The sequence below is a fragment of the Sesamum indicum genome, linkage group LG2 (genome assembly GCF_026168435.1).
Source record: "Sesamum indicum cultivar Baizhima isolate 11 linkage group LG2, ASM2616843v1, whole genome shotgun sequence".
In the NCBI taxonomy this organism is placed as follows: Eukaryota; Viridiplantae; Streptophyta; class Magnoliopsida; order Lamiales; family Pedaliaceae; genus Sesamum; species Sesamum indicum.
The window spans coordinates 18,943,349-18,961,660 of NC_142658.1; the positions used below are offsets into that span (position 1 = coordinate 18,943,349).

Genomic DNA, 18,312 nt, shown 5'->3' on the forward strand with positions numbered 1-18,312 from the left:
CTTGCACATAATTATACCGACATGCGATTCACTGCATAATCTTATTATTGTAATATTATTTTCTCCAAAATATGTGGTGATAAGGTTCTAATAAGGCTATTTAAAAGATACAAATATCGTTTATAGAATTTTAAATACCCAAATAAAATTAAAATTCATACATTTTTTATGAGAATTAGGCTGCAGATCTAACCCAATTCAGTGATCAAGAATCACAATTATCGATACTTCAACACTTGAAAGGTTAAAATCACGACACGTGAATCAGTATAAGTACAAACATTTTACTCTATAATTACTTCAAAATCACTTGGAACAAAAAGTACGTCATTTATTTATAAAATCTTTTTTTTTTTTATCTTTTCTTGATCTTGCAATATTTAAGCATCAAAGTGTTTTAATTGGTGATATTGTGACAAGCTTAATTAACCTCTGCTTGGTTTATCAGTCCCAAACACCTGCCAGAATTAGATTATTCTCAGGGTCGTTGCGGCTCGAACCCGAACCATATATTTTTTGGATAGGAGAAAAGAGAAAAGCAAAGGGAGTGAAAATTTGACATAATCTTTATTTTTTTTACAAGTTCTCTTCTCTCTCATCTTTCAACTAGAAAAATCGGATTCTTTTTATCAACAATTACTCTAAAATATAAAATTGAGAAACTTACGTATTCGACACTTTCATGTCTTCATATGCTTTTGCATAAAAACAAAATTGCCCACTAACAATTTTTTTTCGATATGATATATTATTAAAAAAAATATTAAAAATTTTACGTATTTTTAACTTTATACTACCACTCCTATTACAAACCTTAAAGGAAAACAAAATGTAAGTTTAGGAGGGACTAATGATGAAAGTAGTTGAGATTCTTGTTTGAATGAACTCCAACCAAACAAGGCACAAGAAAGGAGTAAGAGCTTCAATTGAATTCAATGAATACAAACAAAGGGATTCTTGAACATGCTTTATTCTTTCTTTGGTGGATTGGAAGAAGGTGGTATTGGAGGATCCTTCAACAGGGGAATACAGCAACAGCAGCATACACTAGTTTCCATGCTCAGTGGGGACTCACCACACTCTCTCTCTCTCTCTCTCTCAACCTTTTTCTTCCTCTGTCCTATAACTAATGCTTAATAATGCTTTTCATTTTCACATCACATTTCGTTTCATTGTAGTTCAAAGAGCCCAACAAAAATAGTGTCTTGTGTCCCCTACCTCCCCCCCACCCCACCCCATCCCCTGTATCTGTATAATCTGCTTTTCCATCTGACTTATCTGACGTCCCACCACCTTCTCTCTCCCTCTCTCTCTCTCTTTCTCTCTCCAATGATCTTATCTCCATCTAGTTCTTGTGTTTCTCACTCTTTCCTCCTCACCCATATTTGGTAAAAACTAAGAATCCCCTCTGCAAAAATCTGTCTTTTCACACACGGAAGCTGAAGCTCCTGAGCCCTTCAAAGGTACTTATTAGTGTGTTAAAGGCCTTTTTTTTTTTCACCTCACTTTGTAGCCTAGCTTGGCAGCCTTCTTTTGTTCATTGCTTTTATGCTCTTTTTTGTTTTCTCTTCTTGCTTACTTGCTTCTAGATATACTGTTTGTTCTTGCTACTGCATAAAGGTGGATTTTTTGTGTGTGGAGATTCTTGATTCTGTTTAAATCTGCAGTTTCTTGCTGATGGGTGGTTCCTTTTTGCTCTACCTTGAATGGGCTTGTCTTGTTTCTCTGAAATTCTTGATGTTGTAATAGGATTGATGATCTGGGCAATTCCCTTTGAACTAGCTTCATTTTTCCTTTAGTTGTATTGAGCTCATTTGTGGAAAATTTTCTATGTTTTTTTTTTTCTTAAACTTCATATGCTCTCTATTTCCACTGTGAATCTAGAGGTAATTACTAACAAGGGACTGTTGTGTCTCACTAGTATTTTGGGATTGTTTTCTATTAACAAGTTCTTGATTGTCTGTGCTTTTTACATTAGCGGATCCATTGTCATTAAATAAAATCTCAAAATGGTTGAAAATTATTTGTTGCTGTCAAATGTGAACATCAGTGAATTACTCAGCTATGTATACAGTCGAAGAACTCGACGATGTTCAAGTAGCTACTTGTCTCCTGCGTCTCCCAAGAAAGGGGAAATTTGTATCCAGGAGTTCCTTTTTCATTATTCATAAATGTCATGTTCTTGTTCAATGTTTTGAGATTCCTCTGTCTGATTCATGATGTTTTCCATGATCGACGTCGTTCTTTATTTGTACTTATTGTACCTCGTTTGTTCCTTGAAGCATGTCCTGTCTCAAAGAATTTTGTACTGACCACTCCAGATTGTTGTTGATGCTGTGTAACCCTTGGTAACTCAAGGTAAAGTACTAGGAATTCTTGACATCAGGTTACTGTGATTCAGTTCACTGCATATGTAGTAAGAATTCTGGAGAACAATAAATAATCAGCACTTACTCTACAGTTGCCTTAAGATTGTGGCATGCATTAGAAAACTGTAGTTAAGACGAAAAATTCACATATATGTGTAAGAAAATGAAAACATTGAAGACATAACGTGATGTTTGTCTTGTATAATTGATCGATCTTGTCTTGACAGAAAACAAGGATGAGGGGTTGCTAGCCTTGATGCGATGTCTTAGAAACAGCTGTTGATCTCTTAGAAAGATAATTTGCTATCAGCATTTATTAAAAGTCTCTTTGTAGGCATCGAAATCACCTCTAAATGGGAAACTATATATATGGAAAGGCATAGAAGTTACATTCTTAATGTCAGTTTATGTTATAGCATGCATATCAGGAAGTGCTGGTACGAGGAAAATGTGCCTGCCGGGAATTTAGACTATCTTGTATCAATATGTTTTCCCCTAGAGTATCACTTTGTGAGATGACATTAAGCCTGTTGGATTTTAGGTAGCGATTGGTTATTGTTTGTTTGTTCACAATTTAAGCATCTTGTCTGGACCTATATCAGATCTTGAGACTGTGCGCTATTACCAGTGCATATTCTTGTTCTTTTTAATTATCCTGATACTCAAGTGCCATTTGTTGACTTCAGGAGATTGTAAATGATTGATAATTGAACCTCAAATTTGCGTCTCTCTCTCTCTCGCACATACATACAGACGTACACACAAATTATGCATGCACGAAACATTACGTGCATGCTTGCATTTACGGACACTCAAAACACACGCTTTCTTTCTGTCTGCAGATAGCAACTTATACTCTAATATCGGCTTCTGTCAATTAAATCAGCAGTTATTTAGCACAATTCCTGGAGAAGGATCAACATTTCATTTCTCATCCAACTATGATGCCTCCTAATTTCAACATTGAGTCTGAAGATGAATCTGAAGTGAGCAGCCAAGTAGCTTCCAATCAAGAAGTCTCTCCTGTCCACTCCAAGGAAAGCAATAACCACTCTTCCTGCCTGGAAGATTCTCCAGGGCATCACAATGACACCATGCCGGTCATCCTCGACCTCACACTTGGCATCAACGGTTGCGATGCTGAGCCGAAAGGCTCAGCTGAGACTGCCGGTAGAGTGGCAGAGCATCCCCCACCAGCTTCCCGAGTTTTCTCTTGCAATTATTGTCGACGAAAGTTTTACAGCTCGCAAGCATTAGGTGGACACCAGAATGCACACAAGAGGGAGAGGACACTAGCTAAGAGGGCCATGAGAATGGGAATGTTCTCCGACCGATACGCTAGCTTGGCGTCGCTCCCGCTGCATGGGTCCGCATTCCGGTCCCTTGGCATCGAGGCTCATTCTTCAGTGCACCAACAAATTGTTCAAAGTCCTGGTAGGCCGTTGCACGGGATAAGAGGCGGAGCCAGGTTTGTCGAACAAGGTTACTTCGGGTTGCCTGTGTACATGGATCAGTACGACGAAGCGGAGCTGTCGTGGCCCGGAAGTTTCCGACAAATCGAGGGGCTTCAGGGCAATCCGGGGCTTGATTCCGGCCAACGTCCCGACATAAACTTCATAGCAACAGCTCCACCGGCGAGGAAAGATTCATCCCTTCCTGATCTAAACCTAAAACTTTGATAACAAGTTTTTGGCTAGTGCCATTTTCTTTTGAACTCTTGGGATTAATTTGTTATGTATATTGTACAGAGATTTGAGTGGTTAGGGATGAAAGTGAGGGTTGATTCTGAAGCATTTATAGCATTCAAATTGATGGATCATGGATGTGAAGATGCTGAAGGGATTATGTTGTTTTTGCTACTTGGGATCATAGACTTCAATTTCACTCAATTACCAACAATTAATGTATTTTTCTCTACTTCCTATTTGGACTACTCACTGCTTTAATATGTGCATCCCATTAGAACATCTCATTGATTTTTTTATTTTAAATGTAATCTATCTATGAATATTATAAAAGAAAGACTCTAAATTTGTCCTTCAACCCATTCCTTCTCTACAATAAACTTTGGTTATATAACAAACTAAATACCATCTCATCTGAAAAAGCAATACTGTGATATTATTAACCCCCACTCATTATTTCAATTAAATATAGTAAACTAAGTATATACACAACTTTCAACTTTTCAATTAAAATTTGATACCAAATCACATTAGGGGAATGGAGTATTATAGAGTGAACATGACATGAATCATGTTCTCAAGCTCTATGATACCCTTTTCTCTCAAGCTCTATATCTGTGGTAATGCCCAATTTGAAGCTCAAAATGCCACCACCCTAATCAACTTAGTTACCCTCCATCTGCTGCTAAAACAACAACCAATTTAGGTCTAATTATAGATAGTTGAGGGTTCATCCAACTCAACAAACACCTCAATCCTTGCCCACATCAACACTAAAACATGCTAGCAGGAATGAACATGCTAGCTATGCTTATAATCTCATGGATAGAGATGATTGTAGCTATTATATTGATTTTTTCATACTTGCTTATTGATGTGATAAATCCCATTTTTGTCGGTGTGGGGCTAATATGATATGGCAAACGACTAGATAATATATATCCAATAAAATAAAAAATCCCAAAAAAGATTTGGAGATATCTTAACTACCCTTAGTCGCCTTCATGTTTTTCTTGTCTTCCTCCTATAAATAGGGGCCTAGGTAAGTTCAAAGAGTTATCACGTTTTAAGCAATTCTTGAACTGATTTTTTCGGTCGTTTTTCACTCACTCTCCATTCTTACGTACGATTTTCAACATAACTAGAAAATAGAGTTTTATTTATTCATTACGTGTTTTACTAAATTTATATTTAGTAGGATTTTATTTTATAGTTTAATTCTATTAAAGCTCTTCATTATAAGCCAATAAATACATAAAAAAAAAACTCATTATATTATCATCTCATTACTGAATAAAATTCCCTCAAGCAAATTCATAGTCCTTAACATAGAAAATTAAGTTTAATGTAATTTTAATTAATTCTCTTATCTCAATTTATATGTAATGTATATATGAAATTTTGGTTAAACATTCAAAAGCAAGAGTTATTGAAAAAGTTTACGAGTTACAAGAACAAGTAATGCATCATTATGGTTTTTGAAAAATGAATCAAACAAATATGATTCAATGCACCACTTTGATCTTTATTTCTTGATTATTTTATGTACTAGTTGTTTATGTACTCATTTACCATTATCATATTTCCTTTTGAAAATGACATATTCTATTCTACAAGAGTCAATACATATATATATATATATATAATATTTTATATAGTTAGTGATGTTACATCAAATTTTTTTATTATTATAGTTAATTAAATATATATTATTAAATAATAATTTTTATATATAATAATGATGTATGCATATATATAAATATAGTAATAATTAGAGTTTTAGAAAAATATTTTGATAAAAAGGAGAATATCTTTTGCTAAGTTTAACATATTCACAAAAAAAAAAAAAAGTAAAACATTGATTGAATTTTCTAAGTCTTAAAAAATTCATAGAAATACTATTCTCGAATGTGCCAATATGTGAATATTAGGAGAGCCTATAAAATTATATTATTTAGTTTTTTTTTTTTAAAGAATTTTAGTATTGATAATTGTTTTATGGGAATAAGAGGGAGTAAATAAATTGAAATTATTTAATTCTAGACTTCTAGAAGGAATCAATTTAGATGACGAGGAATATCAAAAAAGTCTACTTGGGACTCCAAGAGGGCTAAAGGAGTTTCTGGTAATTAACTTTTATCCAACAAAATTAATCCATAGAAGATTTCAATTTAAGAAAAGAATTCAAGCAAACAATTTGAGATTTAAAATATTTTTTTATAAAATATAATTTAAAATTAAAAAAAATAAAATTTCTTATAATACGAAATTATTCTAAAAAGATTAGAATATATTAGTATTAAGAATTTAATTTTAATTCTATCGATCCAGACGCAACTTGAACAGTGGGGGTATTTTTGGTACATAGGACGAAAAGGCATGCAAACAATTGGACTTTTGGGGCACGTCAAGCGTTAATTTGACGTATGGAAGGGGTGTTATGGTAATTTCGTACACCAGCAAACCTATAATCCGCGTCGAAGACTTGAAAGTGTGAAAACTCGAGAAAAAAAGAATTCAGCCGTTGCAACTTGCCAAGTATTCGGACAGCGCAGAGAGAGAGAGAGAGAGGGAGGGAGGGTGATGAGGGGTCAAAGCTCGAAACTTTCAATCACACCCTAATAAGATTCTCTTGAATTCTTGCAATTGCCCGTGTCTTTGAGCTCTGTCTCTGTAAGTGTTTCACCTCTTTCTCTTACTCTCTGCTATTTATTTGATTTTTGGTGATTGAGAGTGATGATGGTGAGAGAGAGAGAGGATTCAGATGAGCTATCCGGGGAAAAAAATAGGGAGAGCCCAGATGAGAAAATGGAGTTTCAAGAAAGGGGTATTGATTTCCTTGGAGAAAAGTCGCCGGATAAAACTAAAGTGATTGGTGGTTTTGATGAGAGGGCTGCTTTACAGCCAAAAAGGGCTGGGAATTTTGGCTCCCAGGAGCTTACTCTTAGCTATCTTTGTGAAAATTCTAAACTGGGGTTTCCTGAGAAGGATGTTTCAGGCCAAAACCTGCTGAATTCTCTGAGTGGAAGGTATAAGGGAAAAGAAATAGTTGTTTCTGAGGATCAAAATGCAGAGGATAATAATAACGTGTGGGTGGAAAGAGATTTTCTTCAGTTGAATGAGAACAGAGGGAATTCATCTAAAAGGGAAGCTGAAAATGTGGAAACTGTGGGTGAGAATAAGGAAAAGAAGCCAAAGGTTGAGTCTTTGAACCTTTCTTTGGCTCTTCCTGATGTTTCCCTCTCCTTGGCTGGGTCTAACCGTGTCCAGAATGGGGATCTCCCATCCCGGCTTAGGCCGAGTAGGAGTGTACAGTCACTGGGGCCATCTTATAACAATAATACACAGACAACGTATTCAAATGATTTCACGGCAGCCTCGCTTTCGTACTCGTATTCCCACCCCTTCTCGCACAACCCCAGTTGCTCTCTCACTCGGAATTCGACTGAGAATTATGACTACTCAGTGGGAAGTCATAGGAAGGAATGTGATCAGATCTGGAATTGTGGAGAGGGGACTAATGGTTCTGTCCACAGTCGATTTAGGCCAATTGGAGATGGGACTGTTGCATTATCCAATCATGGGGGTGGTGGTGGTGGAGGTTTTGGGATGGGTAATCGCAGTGGGTTTAGTAAGGATTCATGTAATAATAGTTTTTACAGGACTACAAGCTCGGACAATGTTTCGTTTTTCCCATCTGAGTTGCCAGCAAGACCAAGAATAGATGCTCAGTCAGGAGATTCAAGGATGAGAAATTTGGAGAATTTTAGAGATTCAGAAGATCATGTGGTGAAAGTGCGTAAGCCTTCTAGACCTGAGAGGATACTTAGAGAAGTTGTATCTGAGTCTATCCCAGCCATGGCTCAGATCTTTCAGGAGCTTACTGATGAAACAATTGAATCTACTAAAGAGTACTTGAAGAACATTATCGATAATCCAGAAAGGAAAGATGAGTTGGTTGGTTTCCAGAAGAGACTTGAGCGGAGATCTGATCTCACCAATGAGACACTCTCAAAATGCCAAAAGAGCCAGCTTGAAATATTAGTTGCAATAAAAATGGGGCTAGTAAGCTTTATACATGGCAAAAACAGACTCCCAGCAGCAGAATTAGTGGATATTTTCTCACTCGAAAGGTGCCGAAACATAAACTGCAGGAGGCTACTACCGGTTGATGATTGCGACTGCAAGATTTGCTCGACAAAGAAGGGATTTTGCAGTGAGTGCATGTGCCCTGTATGTTTGAACTTTGATTGTGCCAACAACACTTGCAGTTGGGTCGGCTGTGATGCTTGTTCACACTGGTGTCATGCTGCCTGTGGGCTTGAGAGAAACCTCATAAAGCCTGGTCCTTGCTTGAAAGGGTCATCTGGGGCAACTGAGATGCAATTTCACTGCCTTGGCTGCGGGCATGCTTCTGAGATGTTTGGTTTCGTTAAGGATGTCTTTATTTCTTGTGCTAAGAATTGGGGTCTAGAAAACCTTATAAAAGAGCTTGACTGCGTCAGGAAAATCTTTAGAGGAAGTGAAGATCGAAAAGGAAAGGAGTTGCATATGAAGGCTGCTGAGATGCTTACCAAGCTTCAGAACAAGATGACAACTCCTCCCGAAGTCTGCAATTCTATGTTTCAATTTTTCAACTGTGAGTGTTCAAAACAATCCTTTTTGCTTATCCCAGTACTAGCTATGATTGCCAAAGTGATGATGTGAAGGAAATAGTGGTGCTACTGATTCTTTTATGTGTTTTTATCCTTCTCTTGTTCTTCTGATTGATAAGCTGCAATAGTATCTCGAATTATCTGGTTCTTGCTGTCAACAAGGTTATCAAAAGAATGCTGGGGAGAAAAAATAACAGTGCAAGTTTCTTTTGAAATGTCAAAAAGCTATATTTGGTGAAAAAATTAGGATCTGAAAGCTTGGTTTAGCTTAATGAAAGGGTTGTGCTTGTCATGTTTTCTGTAAAATATGAGTTGTGTTTGTAAAAACATTTTTGGGTTAAAGAATAATACAGAGTTATGGTTATGAGTTCTCTAAACAATATGTTCTCTAAGGAACTGCTTACTTTGCAACATTCTAGTGACTTGACAGAATGGATATTCTGTACAAAGCAATCAGGATTGTAACTGGTTCGTTGGTTGCATTGCATTCTTTGTATGAGTTCCCTCCTATAGCAATTTGTTGCATCCAATATAAGAAGTGTATATCCAAGAAACTTGAACAAAAATCACAGTGCAGGTTGAAAAATATAAGATTCTTTTCCGCATGGAGCAGGTTTACATTACAATGTTATTTTTGTGTTGGTATGATCCGTCAAGTTGTTCATGCCAATAGATTTACAAACTGTTCATAGCTTCCTGGATGTATTGGAACTAGAGTTTGCTCGTCTTTTTATATGTTATAGGTTCAGAAAACCAAATAATGATCTTTTATTTCTATATTTGCTTTCTGATACGTAGCTACGGAGGTCTTCGTGGACATGGGTTCTTCTAGCATGCTTTCTAAAGATTCTATTGATCAACCAAGCTTTGGGAAAGATGTTTCTGCTCTTCCATTATCCAACTCTCTCACTCCAAAACCATCATTCTACAACATGAACTCTTCAAGTGGACGACAAGAGTCGACACCCTTTGATCTTCATCACAATGACATCAAAGTTCCTATCATGAGTGACAAGATAATTGAGGATGAATGGTCAGTTAAGCCTGCGAAAAAAGATGGTTTTGACAGCCTGGAAAGTCTCGTGCGAATTAAGGAAGCAGAAGCCAGGATGTTCCAGAGCCGAGCCGATGAGGCACGGAGAGAAATCGAGAGCTACAGACGGATGGTGAGGATGAAAACTGAGAAATTAGAAGAAGAGTATGCTGCGAAGCTAGCAAAATTGTGTTTGCAGGAGACTGAGGAAAGACGAAGGAAAAAACTGGAGGAGCTTAAGGCATTGGAGAATTCGCACTGTGACTACTACAAAATGAAGATAAGAATGCAATCTGAGATTTCAGGATTGCTCAAGAGAATGGAAGCAACAAAGCAACAGTTAGTTTAATTCTTGTTTTTACCTAATACCGTCCATAGTTCTGTTTGACTCAACTATATCAGTAGTGTTGTTTGACTATGGTAACGTAGGTTGCGATCTTTTCCCATCTTAAAGCCATGAACGATTTGTTTAACCTTTGTATGTACGTTCTATAATGTCTTGCCATTTCGGTTGTGTGATGAGAAAGAAAATGGTGAGAGAGCTGTTTGGTTGGTGTTCACTGTTTGGCATGCTCATTCATCTTCATGGAAATTCTGACTGCTGAGATTTTTTTCCTAGGAAGAAGCTCATTCTGTTGCTCTGCTCCAGTGAAACTTTACTTAGAATGGGTAATTCTTTGCCCAAGATTGTAAGGATATGATCTCATTTGTTCATTTACTCAAAACGTGCAACATAAATAGACTTTTTCATTAGTACATTTATTCGTAGAATACGATGTTCAAGTACGAATACAAAGCAAACTCCCATGTAAAACACACAAAAACAAGTTCCTACAACAAATCATCACACTGCCAAACGAACCTTGTCCAAGAAGTTGAACACAATTTTTTCCAAAGTCAATTCTGTTAATGTGAGAATTTAGAAAGAAAAAAAATCATAAGTAGCGTCCGAGAGAAACAGAAAGATCAACAAAAATGCCAAAAAGCAGAACTGACAATCCAAGAAAGTTGATTGTACGAGCCTCGCTCTGATGCTGCAGCCCCATGACAGTGGCTTTCTCCGTCAACCCTGTCAGGGCCGCGCATATGGCCATAAACAGGAGAATTCTACCGCCACTTACGTGCCATGATGCAACTCGTGCCCTCGAATCATGTGAGGCTCCGGGTAATAGAAACACACTCAACCCAATCAACCACTGCATGCAAAAATACAAAAAGTAGAAGTTATTGCAAATACTTCCTTACATGGGGTGTATTACAAACGTCTTGACTAAACATGTCGAAGATTGAGGTAAAATTTCGACTTCTATATCTCGACTCATAGAATCTCATGATCAAGGCAAATACTTCTTTGTATGGCCAGTACTACATACGTCTTTGCTAAACCTATCGATGGTGGAGGTAAAATTTCAGCTTCTAAATATCGATTCAGTGAATCATTTTCCGCTCAAGGTAAGAGATGCGGAGACAAAACAGGTTGGATAAAAAGTTCTAAAGAAGTTCTGTGTCGATCTTTAGGAGTTAAAAACAGAAAAAGAAATTGGAACATAAGATCAAAAATTGTAGATTAGGACTACGTTAGATAATTGAACTGAGCAAGAATACCTGCAAGCAGTACAAGGAGAAGGTGCCTATTCCAATCCAAGAATGCAAGCTATACAAGTTTGTTAGGCCGCGTCTCTCATGGAACTTGAAGGCGGCATGCAGTCCAACGATCCCCAACACAATTGCTACTAAGTGAACGAACATGTGAACAAATTTCTGCACTTCCCTCTCTGCCACCACCGTCTTGTACGCCATCATTGCTGAGAAAATGTATGAATTAGTCCTCAGTACTTAAATGAAACACAACACAAGCACCAACACTTGTGCCGAAAGAATCAGATATTTTGATCGTTTTCATCCGTACCTTCACCAGCCATAAAAATAAACCCGAAGAACATAAGAAAGGGGTGAACCTGCAGAAACAAGAACACCACAAACACAACTCAAATTACATGCGTACTATACATTGCAGTGTTCAGATGCTTAACAGACAGGCAAGCACTTTTATCTGTATGATGGAACTGCATGCAGAACAGTATACATACGTTGAAAACACGACTGGAACTATCCGAGTCAAGGTCGATGCCCTCTCGATAGTGCAGCAGCCACACGATCAGAAGCACGGTTGCAATTATACCAAACAAGTGCGCCAGCAGCGTCATACGTGAGGCGGGCTTCCGGTATCTGACTCTGTGAGCCTCGATGGGATCCATGATGGATTGTTTGAGGGCGACCGAGTATTGGAATTAACCTGTTGTCTTAATGCTATATGATCATGCAGATTAATGGTGGTGATATTGAGTTTGTGCTAACTATAGAGTTATACACAATTTCTCTAAAGCTTAAAGTTATATAGGAGTAGTTGATAGTACTTAATTTGTGGGAACGAAATGACTTTAAACAGGTTGCTTGTTTTGCTGGTTTGGGATATTTGTCACAGAGGAGAGACTTTATGCTTTAGCAAGGGATATAGAAAAGTGATTGTGTACTATGAAATTAAAAGCTGTTTTCTTATCTGATCAATGGAACTCTTTTGTTCCATGCACAAAATGTCATTTGATTCTTGCTCAAAAATAGATGTTTAGGATAACAAACAATAATTTATGTATATGGAAAATCATACCTCAAATTAGGTTTGGTCATATTTGAACCAATTACATGACTGGTACGATACTTGTCATATGATTGGTATAATTTAAGAAGAATGATCAATCATATGGCAAATATATTATATTGAGTGACTGATTAGGTTCGATTAGACCTTATTTCAATAAGACTTTTCCTTATATCTAGGGAAGTTCTAGTCCAAATCGAACATGATCAAAACTGAACTAATTATATAATAAGTGCAATATACTAATCATGTAATTAGTGTAAAATTCAAAGTGTATCACCCAAGGGAAAAAGCACTTAAAGGCAACAACAAGAAGACGACCCCCAAGTTCTTAAAAATGGGAACGCAATCCCTAGTGGAGCTTATTTTCTAAAAGTTCAAGAATTGCATTGTCTTTTTTGGTTTTGTTAAGAGAATTTTAATATTTTTTTACAGAAGGGTAAAATGCAATTAACCCCATAGTAGCAAAACGTTAAAGAGGTGAAACTCACAATTGGAAAAGAACCACCATGAAGCCAAATTTGAGAGATAACTATTTCTAAATATTCTGTAGCACCGTCGTCATTAGAAAACATTAATACAAAATACACAGAGAGAATTTCAATTCTTTTGTCAGTAACACAGTCAATTTTTCATACACATGCCGTGCGTTGGTGTATGTAAGAAAGTATGATATCACAAATAATTTGAAGTGGCCAAAACACATTTATTTCCCAAAAAAAAATCTTTGATTATATTCTTATTGTTGATTGGCTATAAACAAATTGTGGGTAGGAATAGATTTAGGAACTTTGATTCAAGGAAAAGAGAAGTTAGCCAGCCAAGAATAACATATTGCTCCCACTGAAAGCGATGCTGATGCTCTTTTTAACTGTCATATTCTTCTTCTCAGATTAAATTTTGGAAAAGAACATTAATGTTGGGAAAAAGAGATTGAACCAATCCAAACTGGAAAGAAAGACTTTGGTAATTTCCCAAAATAGGAGGCAGCAGTAAACCTCAATCTTCTTTCAACAACTGACCTGTTTGTTGCCTTAACCCATCCAAATTTGGTTGGCTTCCCTCCTCTGCAATGGCTGATCTGATGCTGCAAAAATGGACAGCTTTATGATGTCGGTAACCTGGTATTTTCGGATCAGATGAAATGCATGATATGAGGACTGATCCTCCGGTCCAGGATTGCACAAGCGTCGTATAAAGAATTCAATTTAAGAATTGTAGTATAATAACTCAGATTATTTAGCCTGTTGTATTTCAGAAGATTGTATTGCTAATCGCTCCGCCATTTCGTCCCTTTAAACAACGCAAACATGACTAACAAGTCTCTAAAACCAAGAACGTGATCATCCTAAACCTGCTAATTCTACAATCTACACCAAAATTAACTCCTACACCCTCCCATCCACACGCAAGACAGTCAGAGAGGAGTGGCTATTGTTCAAATTGTGCACTAGATACATTTGACTACATTCTACACTGGGACATCATGTATTGTCACCTATGCTTCCTCTGAAAAGCAGCTTATGTGAAAGGCCTTAATCAGATCCATGCTGCAGTTCTCGGTCGTGGAGCTTTTTGCCGATTTTCTACCAGCAGTGTAGTAGCGGAAAGGACGTTTTAAGGGAGGTAAAATCAGGCCTGATTGTTTATCCATTGACAGAAGCTTGCCACACTTGCTGCAGAGTTACAATCTTGATTGAGATTCAGACGGTACCAGAAGAGGCTAAAGTGTGACAAGAAAGGCTAGAAGAAAAGATGAAATTTCAGAAGATAAAAAAACAAAAAATCACCTGCACACTTTCATGAACAATGTTTGATAACTGCAAACCCAGTGCTGCGGCAAAACAAAGGATATAATTAGACACTGAAATTTTCATTTGTTTTAATCAACTGTCATCAGTATTCGGACAATACCAGCAGGGAATGCAGGGCTGTCTCAGGATTAGCACAAGTAAAGTACTGCAGAGCCATAGAGGCATGTTCCTGCAGTGTTCCATTTGTGCAGCAGATAATATTAGACTTTCAGTATCCTATGTGTCAATACTGGGCATGGGGGTTGGGGGCACGAAAGTTGGTGAGCACTCTTACCGAAACATGCCTAAATACATGATGCAATGAAAAACCCCGTGCATGCAAATAGCTGCCACCCTACATAAGGAATAAAACAATGATACATCAGCTGCAGGTTAAAACTTGATCGTGGATGGTACAGCAGCTTAAATCAATAAAATTGCGGAAGACAGAAGGCACACGGAAGATCTAGTTAAAAACTTGAGAAGTGGAGAGAAGTTCTAAAATGAACACGAGACAGACATTCAAGCATTCCATTATACCAAAAGTTTATCACTAGGAAGATTGCTTTCTATAGTATTAGTACCAGTTAGGTAATAACATTTCAAACTATTCAAGATCTTCACACAAGAAAATTTTATCTCTTTCCCTATGTGTGCAAGATGAGGAGACTCATCGATGGGCACAAAAAATGAAAGGGTACTGATGGCACCTCAGCAAGTGGAAAACAGCTTTTAATAATATTATAAAGGATTATGAGCAACAAGCCAAGAAGCAGATTGAAGAAACAAGTAAATCACCTCATCAGGGGAAAAGAACGCTACTGCATCAGGATCCATGGATCCTGCCGTATGCAGTGATACTACTGCTCTAAAGACCGAGGGGAGAAGTAACTCAATCACAGCAGCTTTATCTGGAGCATGCGTGCTTACTGAGCCTTGTACCCATTTGCTTGTGCTTGGAAAGCTATGCTCTTTTGAAGAATCTGTGGAGCTTTCATTTGCAGCAGAGGGCAAAGATGATGCCCGCTTTGACCAATCCAAACGCTGGTAAGTAAATGCTTGCAGATTGGCAACTTCTTTCTCTAGATGCGACAAGATATCAGCCAATGTTTTCTGATCAGCAAGTTCCTCTTGAGATATTGGCAGAGGACTGCAATGTTTCTTCATAGCTGATTCTACAACAGAATCCTCAGCGAGGTGGGGAAAAAATCGCCTTTTTTGATCTGTAAATGCCTTAAGAGCCAATCTGCAAATTGAAAAAACAACCTTACAGACGCACTTTACCGAACAGTTCCCTTTCAAAAGCAAGAGAGACCTATTATAAAGCTGTTCAAAATGGATGCAACTGCCCATATCAATGCCTATGCGAATCCTTAAATGCTCTGTGGAATCAATTTACATAAGCTTCAGTTTGTCATTCCCTCCCAACCTTGGCACTATGAAATAACAATCCATCTACTAATAACATTCTGACACTACATTTTTTACGCTCTTACTTTCAAACCGTGTTGGCATGTCATTCTCAAACTTTTTCCTAATTCAACCCAGCCAAACAATTTAGCTGTGCTGCTATTGGCTAAATATAAAATAAGAGAATATAAACCAGACATTATCATAGCACTGCCACCAAAAGCTAATTGATATACACCAGGAACAGCAGGAAAATTAAGAAATAATAATAAACGTCATCTTCTTAAAAGGCTAGTCTTGTTGCTCTGAGTCCTAAACCTGTCGATCATGCATTCACTTTACTTCCAATCAGAACCTCAACAGGATCTCCATTAGTATTAAATTATTAGGAGTTGATAGGTTAATGATAAATGTAAACTGACATTGGGAAGCATGTGCTGATCTCGACAGGGTTGGGCATGCAGCACTGTAATTCCAGTTGCTTTTGCAGGTGCCAAATGAATCACTTTAACGATACCCAATATATTCAGTCTAGATCAAAAGAAGACCAGAAAATAGTTTCGTTTTACTGAACCCACTCCATTAACTGCCAACACAAGAAATTATCAGCGCACTTCACTGAAACTTAATAGTATGTGATGCATTAGAGCAACAGTTTCAGATACTATCCCCGTTTACTATTTTAATGTTTTGAATCATTATTGTATCAAGTGCACGAAATTTTTAGGTATGTCAAATGTTATTTTATTCATTGGAATATTAATCTTGACTATACTAGGAAAAAATAGTAGAATTTACCTAGTCCTGTCAACAGCAGATGCACCAGCTTGGCCAGCAAGTTGGCGCTTCCATGCATATGCAACAACAGCACCATCTGGACAGACCAGAGGCATATGGAGGCCCCAAGAATTACTTCGTGAACGAAGTGAATCATTTAAAACACCAGATTCCTCCAGCTGCCTTCCTAACAAATAGAAAGCATATTAAAGTGATGCCCCCATAGCCCTCTTCTGATATCACCTTTATCAGTAAAACAGGGAAAAAATGTTTGTGCCGTGCTTATAAAGAAAGACAAGAAAGCTGACAAGTACCATATCAGGACAGCCAATAAGTTCAAAAGGGCCAGAGCAATCAATTAAATTTACAGTTCCCAGAAGAAATGCACAAATGCCGGCCATTATTATGAGGAGATACATCATTTCAGTATTTCAGATATTTTAATTGCACTGATTATCTCTCTCACAACAGAGAAATCTGAGGATCAAAGAAGCTAGAGAAAAACCAAGGTCCACGAACAAAGCAATCAAATGAACCCATAAAATTTCCAGTTTCATTATCCAAAATAGATCAAATAGCGACAAAAAATTACTAGCAGAGCTCAGTGGATCCAAACACACTATAAATATCATTTGAGACTACTCTTGTTTTCTATATTGACATAATCATGTACTTACAACATAATTCATTCTGACCCAGATATCTAAGAAGTGTATATTACAACATACATGTGCGAGATCTCATACTTTGAGGTGAAACTAAACCATTCTTTACTCGCACATACTTTGGGTTAAAAACAAAACACAACTTTATCAGAAGATAGTACAAGGAACTTACTGTTTACATCATATCGTCTTTTTTCCTCGTAAACGGTTTGCAACTTCTTACTTCTCTAGCACCAAAGTTCAGTTAATTAACAAGCGGAAACTTATACGGCCCATTTAGTCATTATCCCCTTTTCTTTTCTTTTTCAATATACTCCCACGTTTCTTTCCCAATCCCTTAATAAGCTCTATACCCTGTGTATTACCTAATGTTTTCTTCGAATCTCCTCGATTGTTTACTCTTACTACTCATCAACCAGCAGAACTTGCAAGTAAATCAATTGACAGAGATACACAAAGATACCCACCAATCGCACTAAGGTTCTGGAGGTGTTGCCGCATTAAGGATTCTTCTTTGAGGATCAAATTCAAACACTTTGCAGAGTGCTGGTGATGAGGCTCCTCCGCCACGTAAAACAAAGCTTCCAGCAGCCGGTCCGCACCGAGCCGCACATCAGCAATTAGCCGCCCCGCCTGCCCGAGCTGCTCCAACGCTTGTGCCACCTGCTTTGGCGGCGCATCCCCCGCCGCCGCGGCATCCTGATTCGCCGGTGGTGCCGCTGCCTGCTGCATTTTTCTTCCCCCTTTTCTTCTCTTCCTTCTCTTTTTTGAGAAAATTGATTATTGGTTCTGCTGTTTGGGGTTTGAAACTGAACAGTTTCTCTCATCCAGTGCAGACACCAAACTTTTGACCCGGCCCAATACCATAAACGAAGCAATATACTCTTAATGGTCTTAGGCCCTACCCAATTCCCGACGGGCCTCTTTTATATTGGGCCCATTTTCCTCCTGGTCATGGCCCGCCAATTCTTCTCTATGCCCTCAAGTAGCCCATTTTGTCATCCCCAGACCCTAGTTGCATTCCCTAATATTGAAAAATAAATAATAATTTAAAAAAAGCTTCTCAAGTATTTAAAAAAAATCAAAGTTATAACATTTCAATAACAAAAATTTCTGAATTAATAGAAATTCTTGTTAATATTATCTTATTTTACTGACCTTTTTTGTAAACAAGTTTACAACCTTCTAACCTTTATTTTGGGATTGGAATAATTACACCATCTTCTTATTAAATTTGATGTAATTATATATAAATATTTTGTAGTT

The 18,312-nt window shown here is 37.4% G+C and overlaps 4 protein-coding genes across 13 annotated transcripts; 2 read left to right on the top strand and 2 right to left on the bottom strand.

The window, feature by feature from the left end:
* Nucleotides 1-1,182: 1,182 nt before the first annotated feature.
* On the top strand, nt 1,183-4,317 carry LOC105156166 (zinc finger protein 4). 10 transcript variants are annotated; one of them, XM_011072227.3, is made up of 3 exons: nt 1,183-1,463; nt 2,283-2,358; nt 3,256-4,317. In XM_011072227.3, the coding sequence occupies exon 3, from the start codon at nt 3,311-3,313 to the stop codon at nt 4,046-4,048; it is 738 nt and encodes a 245-aa protein (XP_011070529.1). In that variant the 5' UTR covers nt 1,183-1,463; nt 2,283-2,358; nt 3,256-3,310; the 3' UTR covers nt 4,049-4,317. The 10 variants fall into 10 exon arrangements, with proteins under 10 accessions (XP_011070529.1, XP_011070531.1, XP_011070525.1 ...); XM_011072223.3 differs by having other exon boundaries at nt 1,184-1,463; nt 3,212-4,317; XM_011072226.3 differs by having other exon boundaries at nt 1,184-1,463; nt 3,259-4,317.
* A 2,244-nt stretch (nt 4,318-6,561) lies between these two features.
* TTA1 (class I heat shock protein, putative (DUF1423)) lies at nt 6,562-10,302 on the top strand. Its single transcript, XM_011072230.3, has 2 exons — nt 6,562-8,693; nt 9,508-10,302. The coding sequence occupies exons 1-2, from the start codon at nt 6,791-6,793 to the stop codon at nt 10,089-10,091; spliced, it is 2,487 nt and encodes an 828-aa protein (XP_011070532.1). The 5' UTR covers nt 6,562-6,790; the 3' UTR covers nt 10,092-10,302.
* A 174-nt stretch (nt 10,303-10,476) lies between these two features.
* Nucleotides 10,477-12,313, bottom strand: LOC105156168 (Cytochrome b561/ferric reductase transmembrane protein family). The gene is made up of 4 exons (XM_011072231.3): nt 11,833-12,313; nt 11,652-11,700; nt 11,348-11,547; nt 10,477-10,938 (listed from the first exon to the last, which is right to left on the bottom strand). Exons 1-4 carry the CDS (start codon nt 11,998-12,000, stop codon nt 10,678-10,680), a joined length of 678 nt encoding a protein of 225 aa, XP_011070533.1. The 5' UTR covers nt 12,001-12,313; the 3' UTR covers nt 10,477-10,677.
* Nucleotides 12,314-13,608: 1,295 nt separating this feature from the next.
* LOC105156169 (mediator of RNA polymerase II transcription subunit) lies at nt 13,609-17,851 on the bottom strand. Its single transcript, XM_011072233.3, has 7 exons — nt 17,514-17,851; nt 16,403-16,568; nt 14,993-15,440; nt 14,490-14,549; nt 14,316-14,384; nt 14,192-14,235; nt 13,609-14,077 (listed from the first exon to the last, which is right to left on the bottom strand). The coding sequence occupies exons 1-7, from the start codon at nt 17,776-17,778 to the stop codon at nt 13,900-13,902; spliced, it is 1,230 nt and encodes a 409-aa protein (XP_011070535.1). The 5' UTR covers nt 17,779-17,851; the 3' UTR covers nt 13,609-13,899.
* Between the last annotated feature and the right edge of the window lie 461 nt (nt 17,852-18,312).

Coding starts and splice junctions, on each gene's coding strand:
- LOC105156169 (XM_011072233.3), bottom strand. CDS start 17,778: ATGCAGCAGGCAGCGGCACCACCGGCGAATCAGGATGCCGCGGCGGCG. Junction 15,441..16,402: donor TCTGCTGTTGACAGGACTAG/GTAAATTCTACT, acceptor TTCAATTTGCAG/ATTGGCTCTTAAGGCATTTA. Junction 14,385..14,489: donor ATGTATTTAGGCATGTTTCG/GTAAGAGTGCTC, acceptor GGAACACTGCAG/GAACATGCCTCTATGGCTCT.
- LOC105156166 (XM_011072227.3), top strand. CDS start 3,311: ATGATGCCTCCTAATTTCAACATTGAGTCTGAAGATGAATCTGAAGTG.
- TTA1 (XM_011072230.3), top strand. CDS start 6,791: ATGATGGTGAGAGAGAGAGAGGATTCAGATGAGCTATCCGGGGAAAAA. Junction 8,694..9,507: donor TATGTTTCAATTTTTCAACT/GTGAGTGTTCAA, acceptor TCTGATACGTAG/CTACGGAGGTCTTCGTGGAC.
- LOC105156168 (XM_011072231.3), bottom strand. CDS start 12,000: ATGGATCCCATCGAGGCTCACAGAGTCAGATACCGGAAGCCCGCCTCA. Junction 11,701..11,832: donor GTTCCAGTCGTGTTTTCAAC/GTATGTATACTG, acceptor TTGTTTCTGCAG/GTTCACCCCTTTCTTATGTT. Junction 11,548..11,651: donor TATTTTTATGGCTGGTGAAG/GTACGGATGAAA, acceptor ACATTTTCTCAG/CAATGATGGCGTACAAGACG.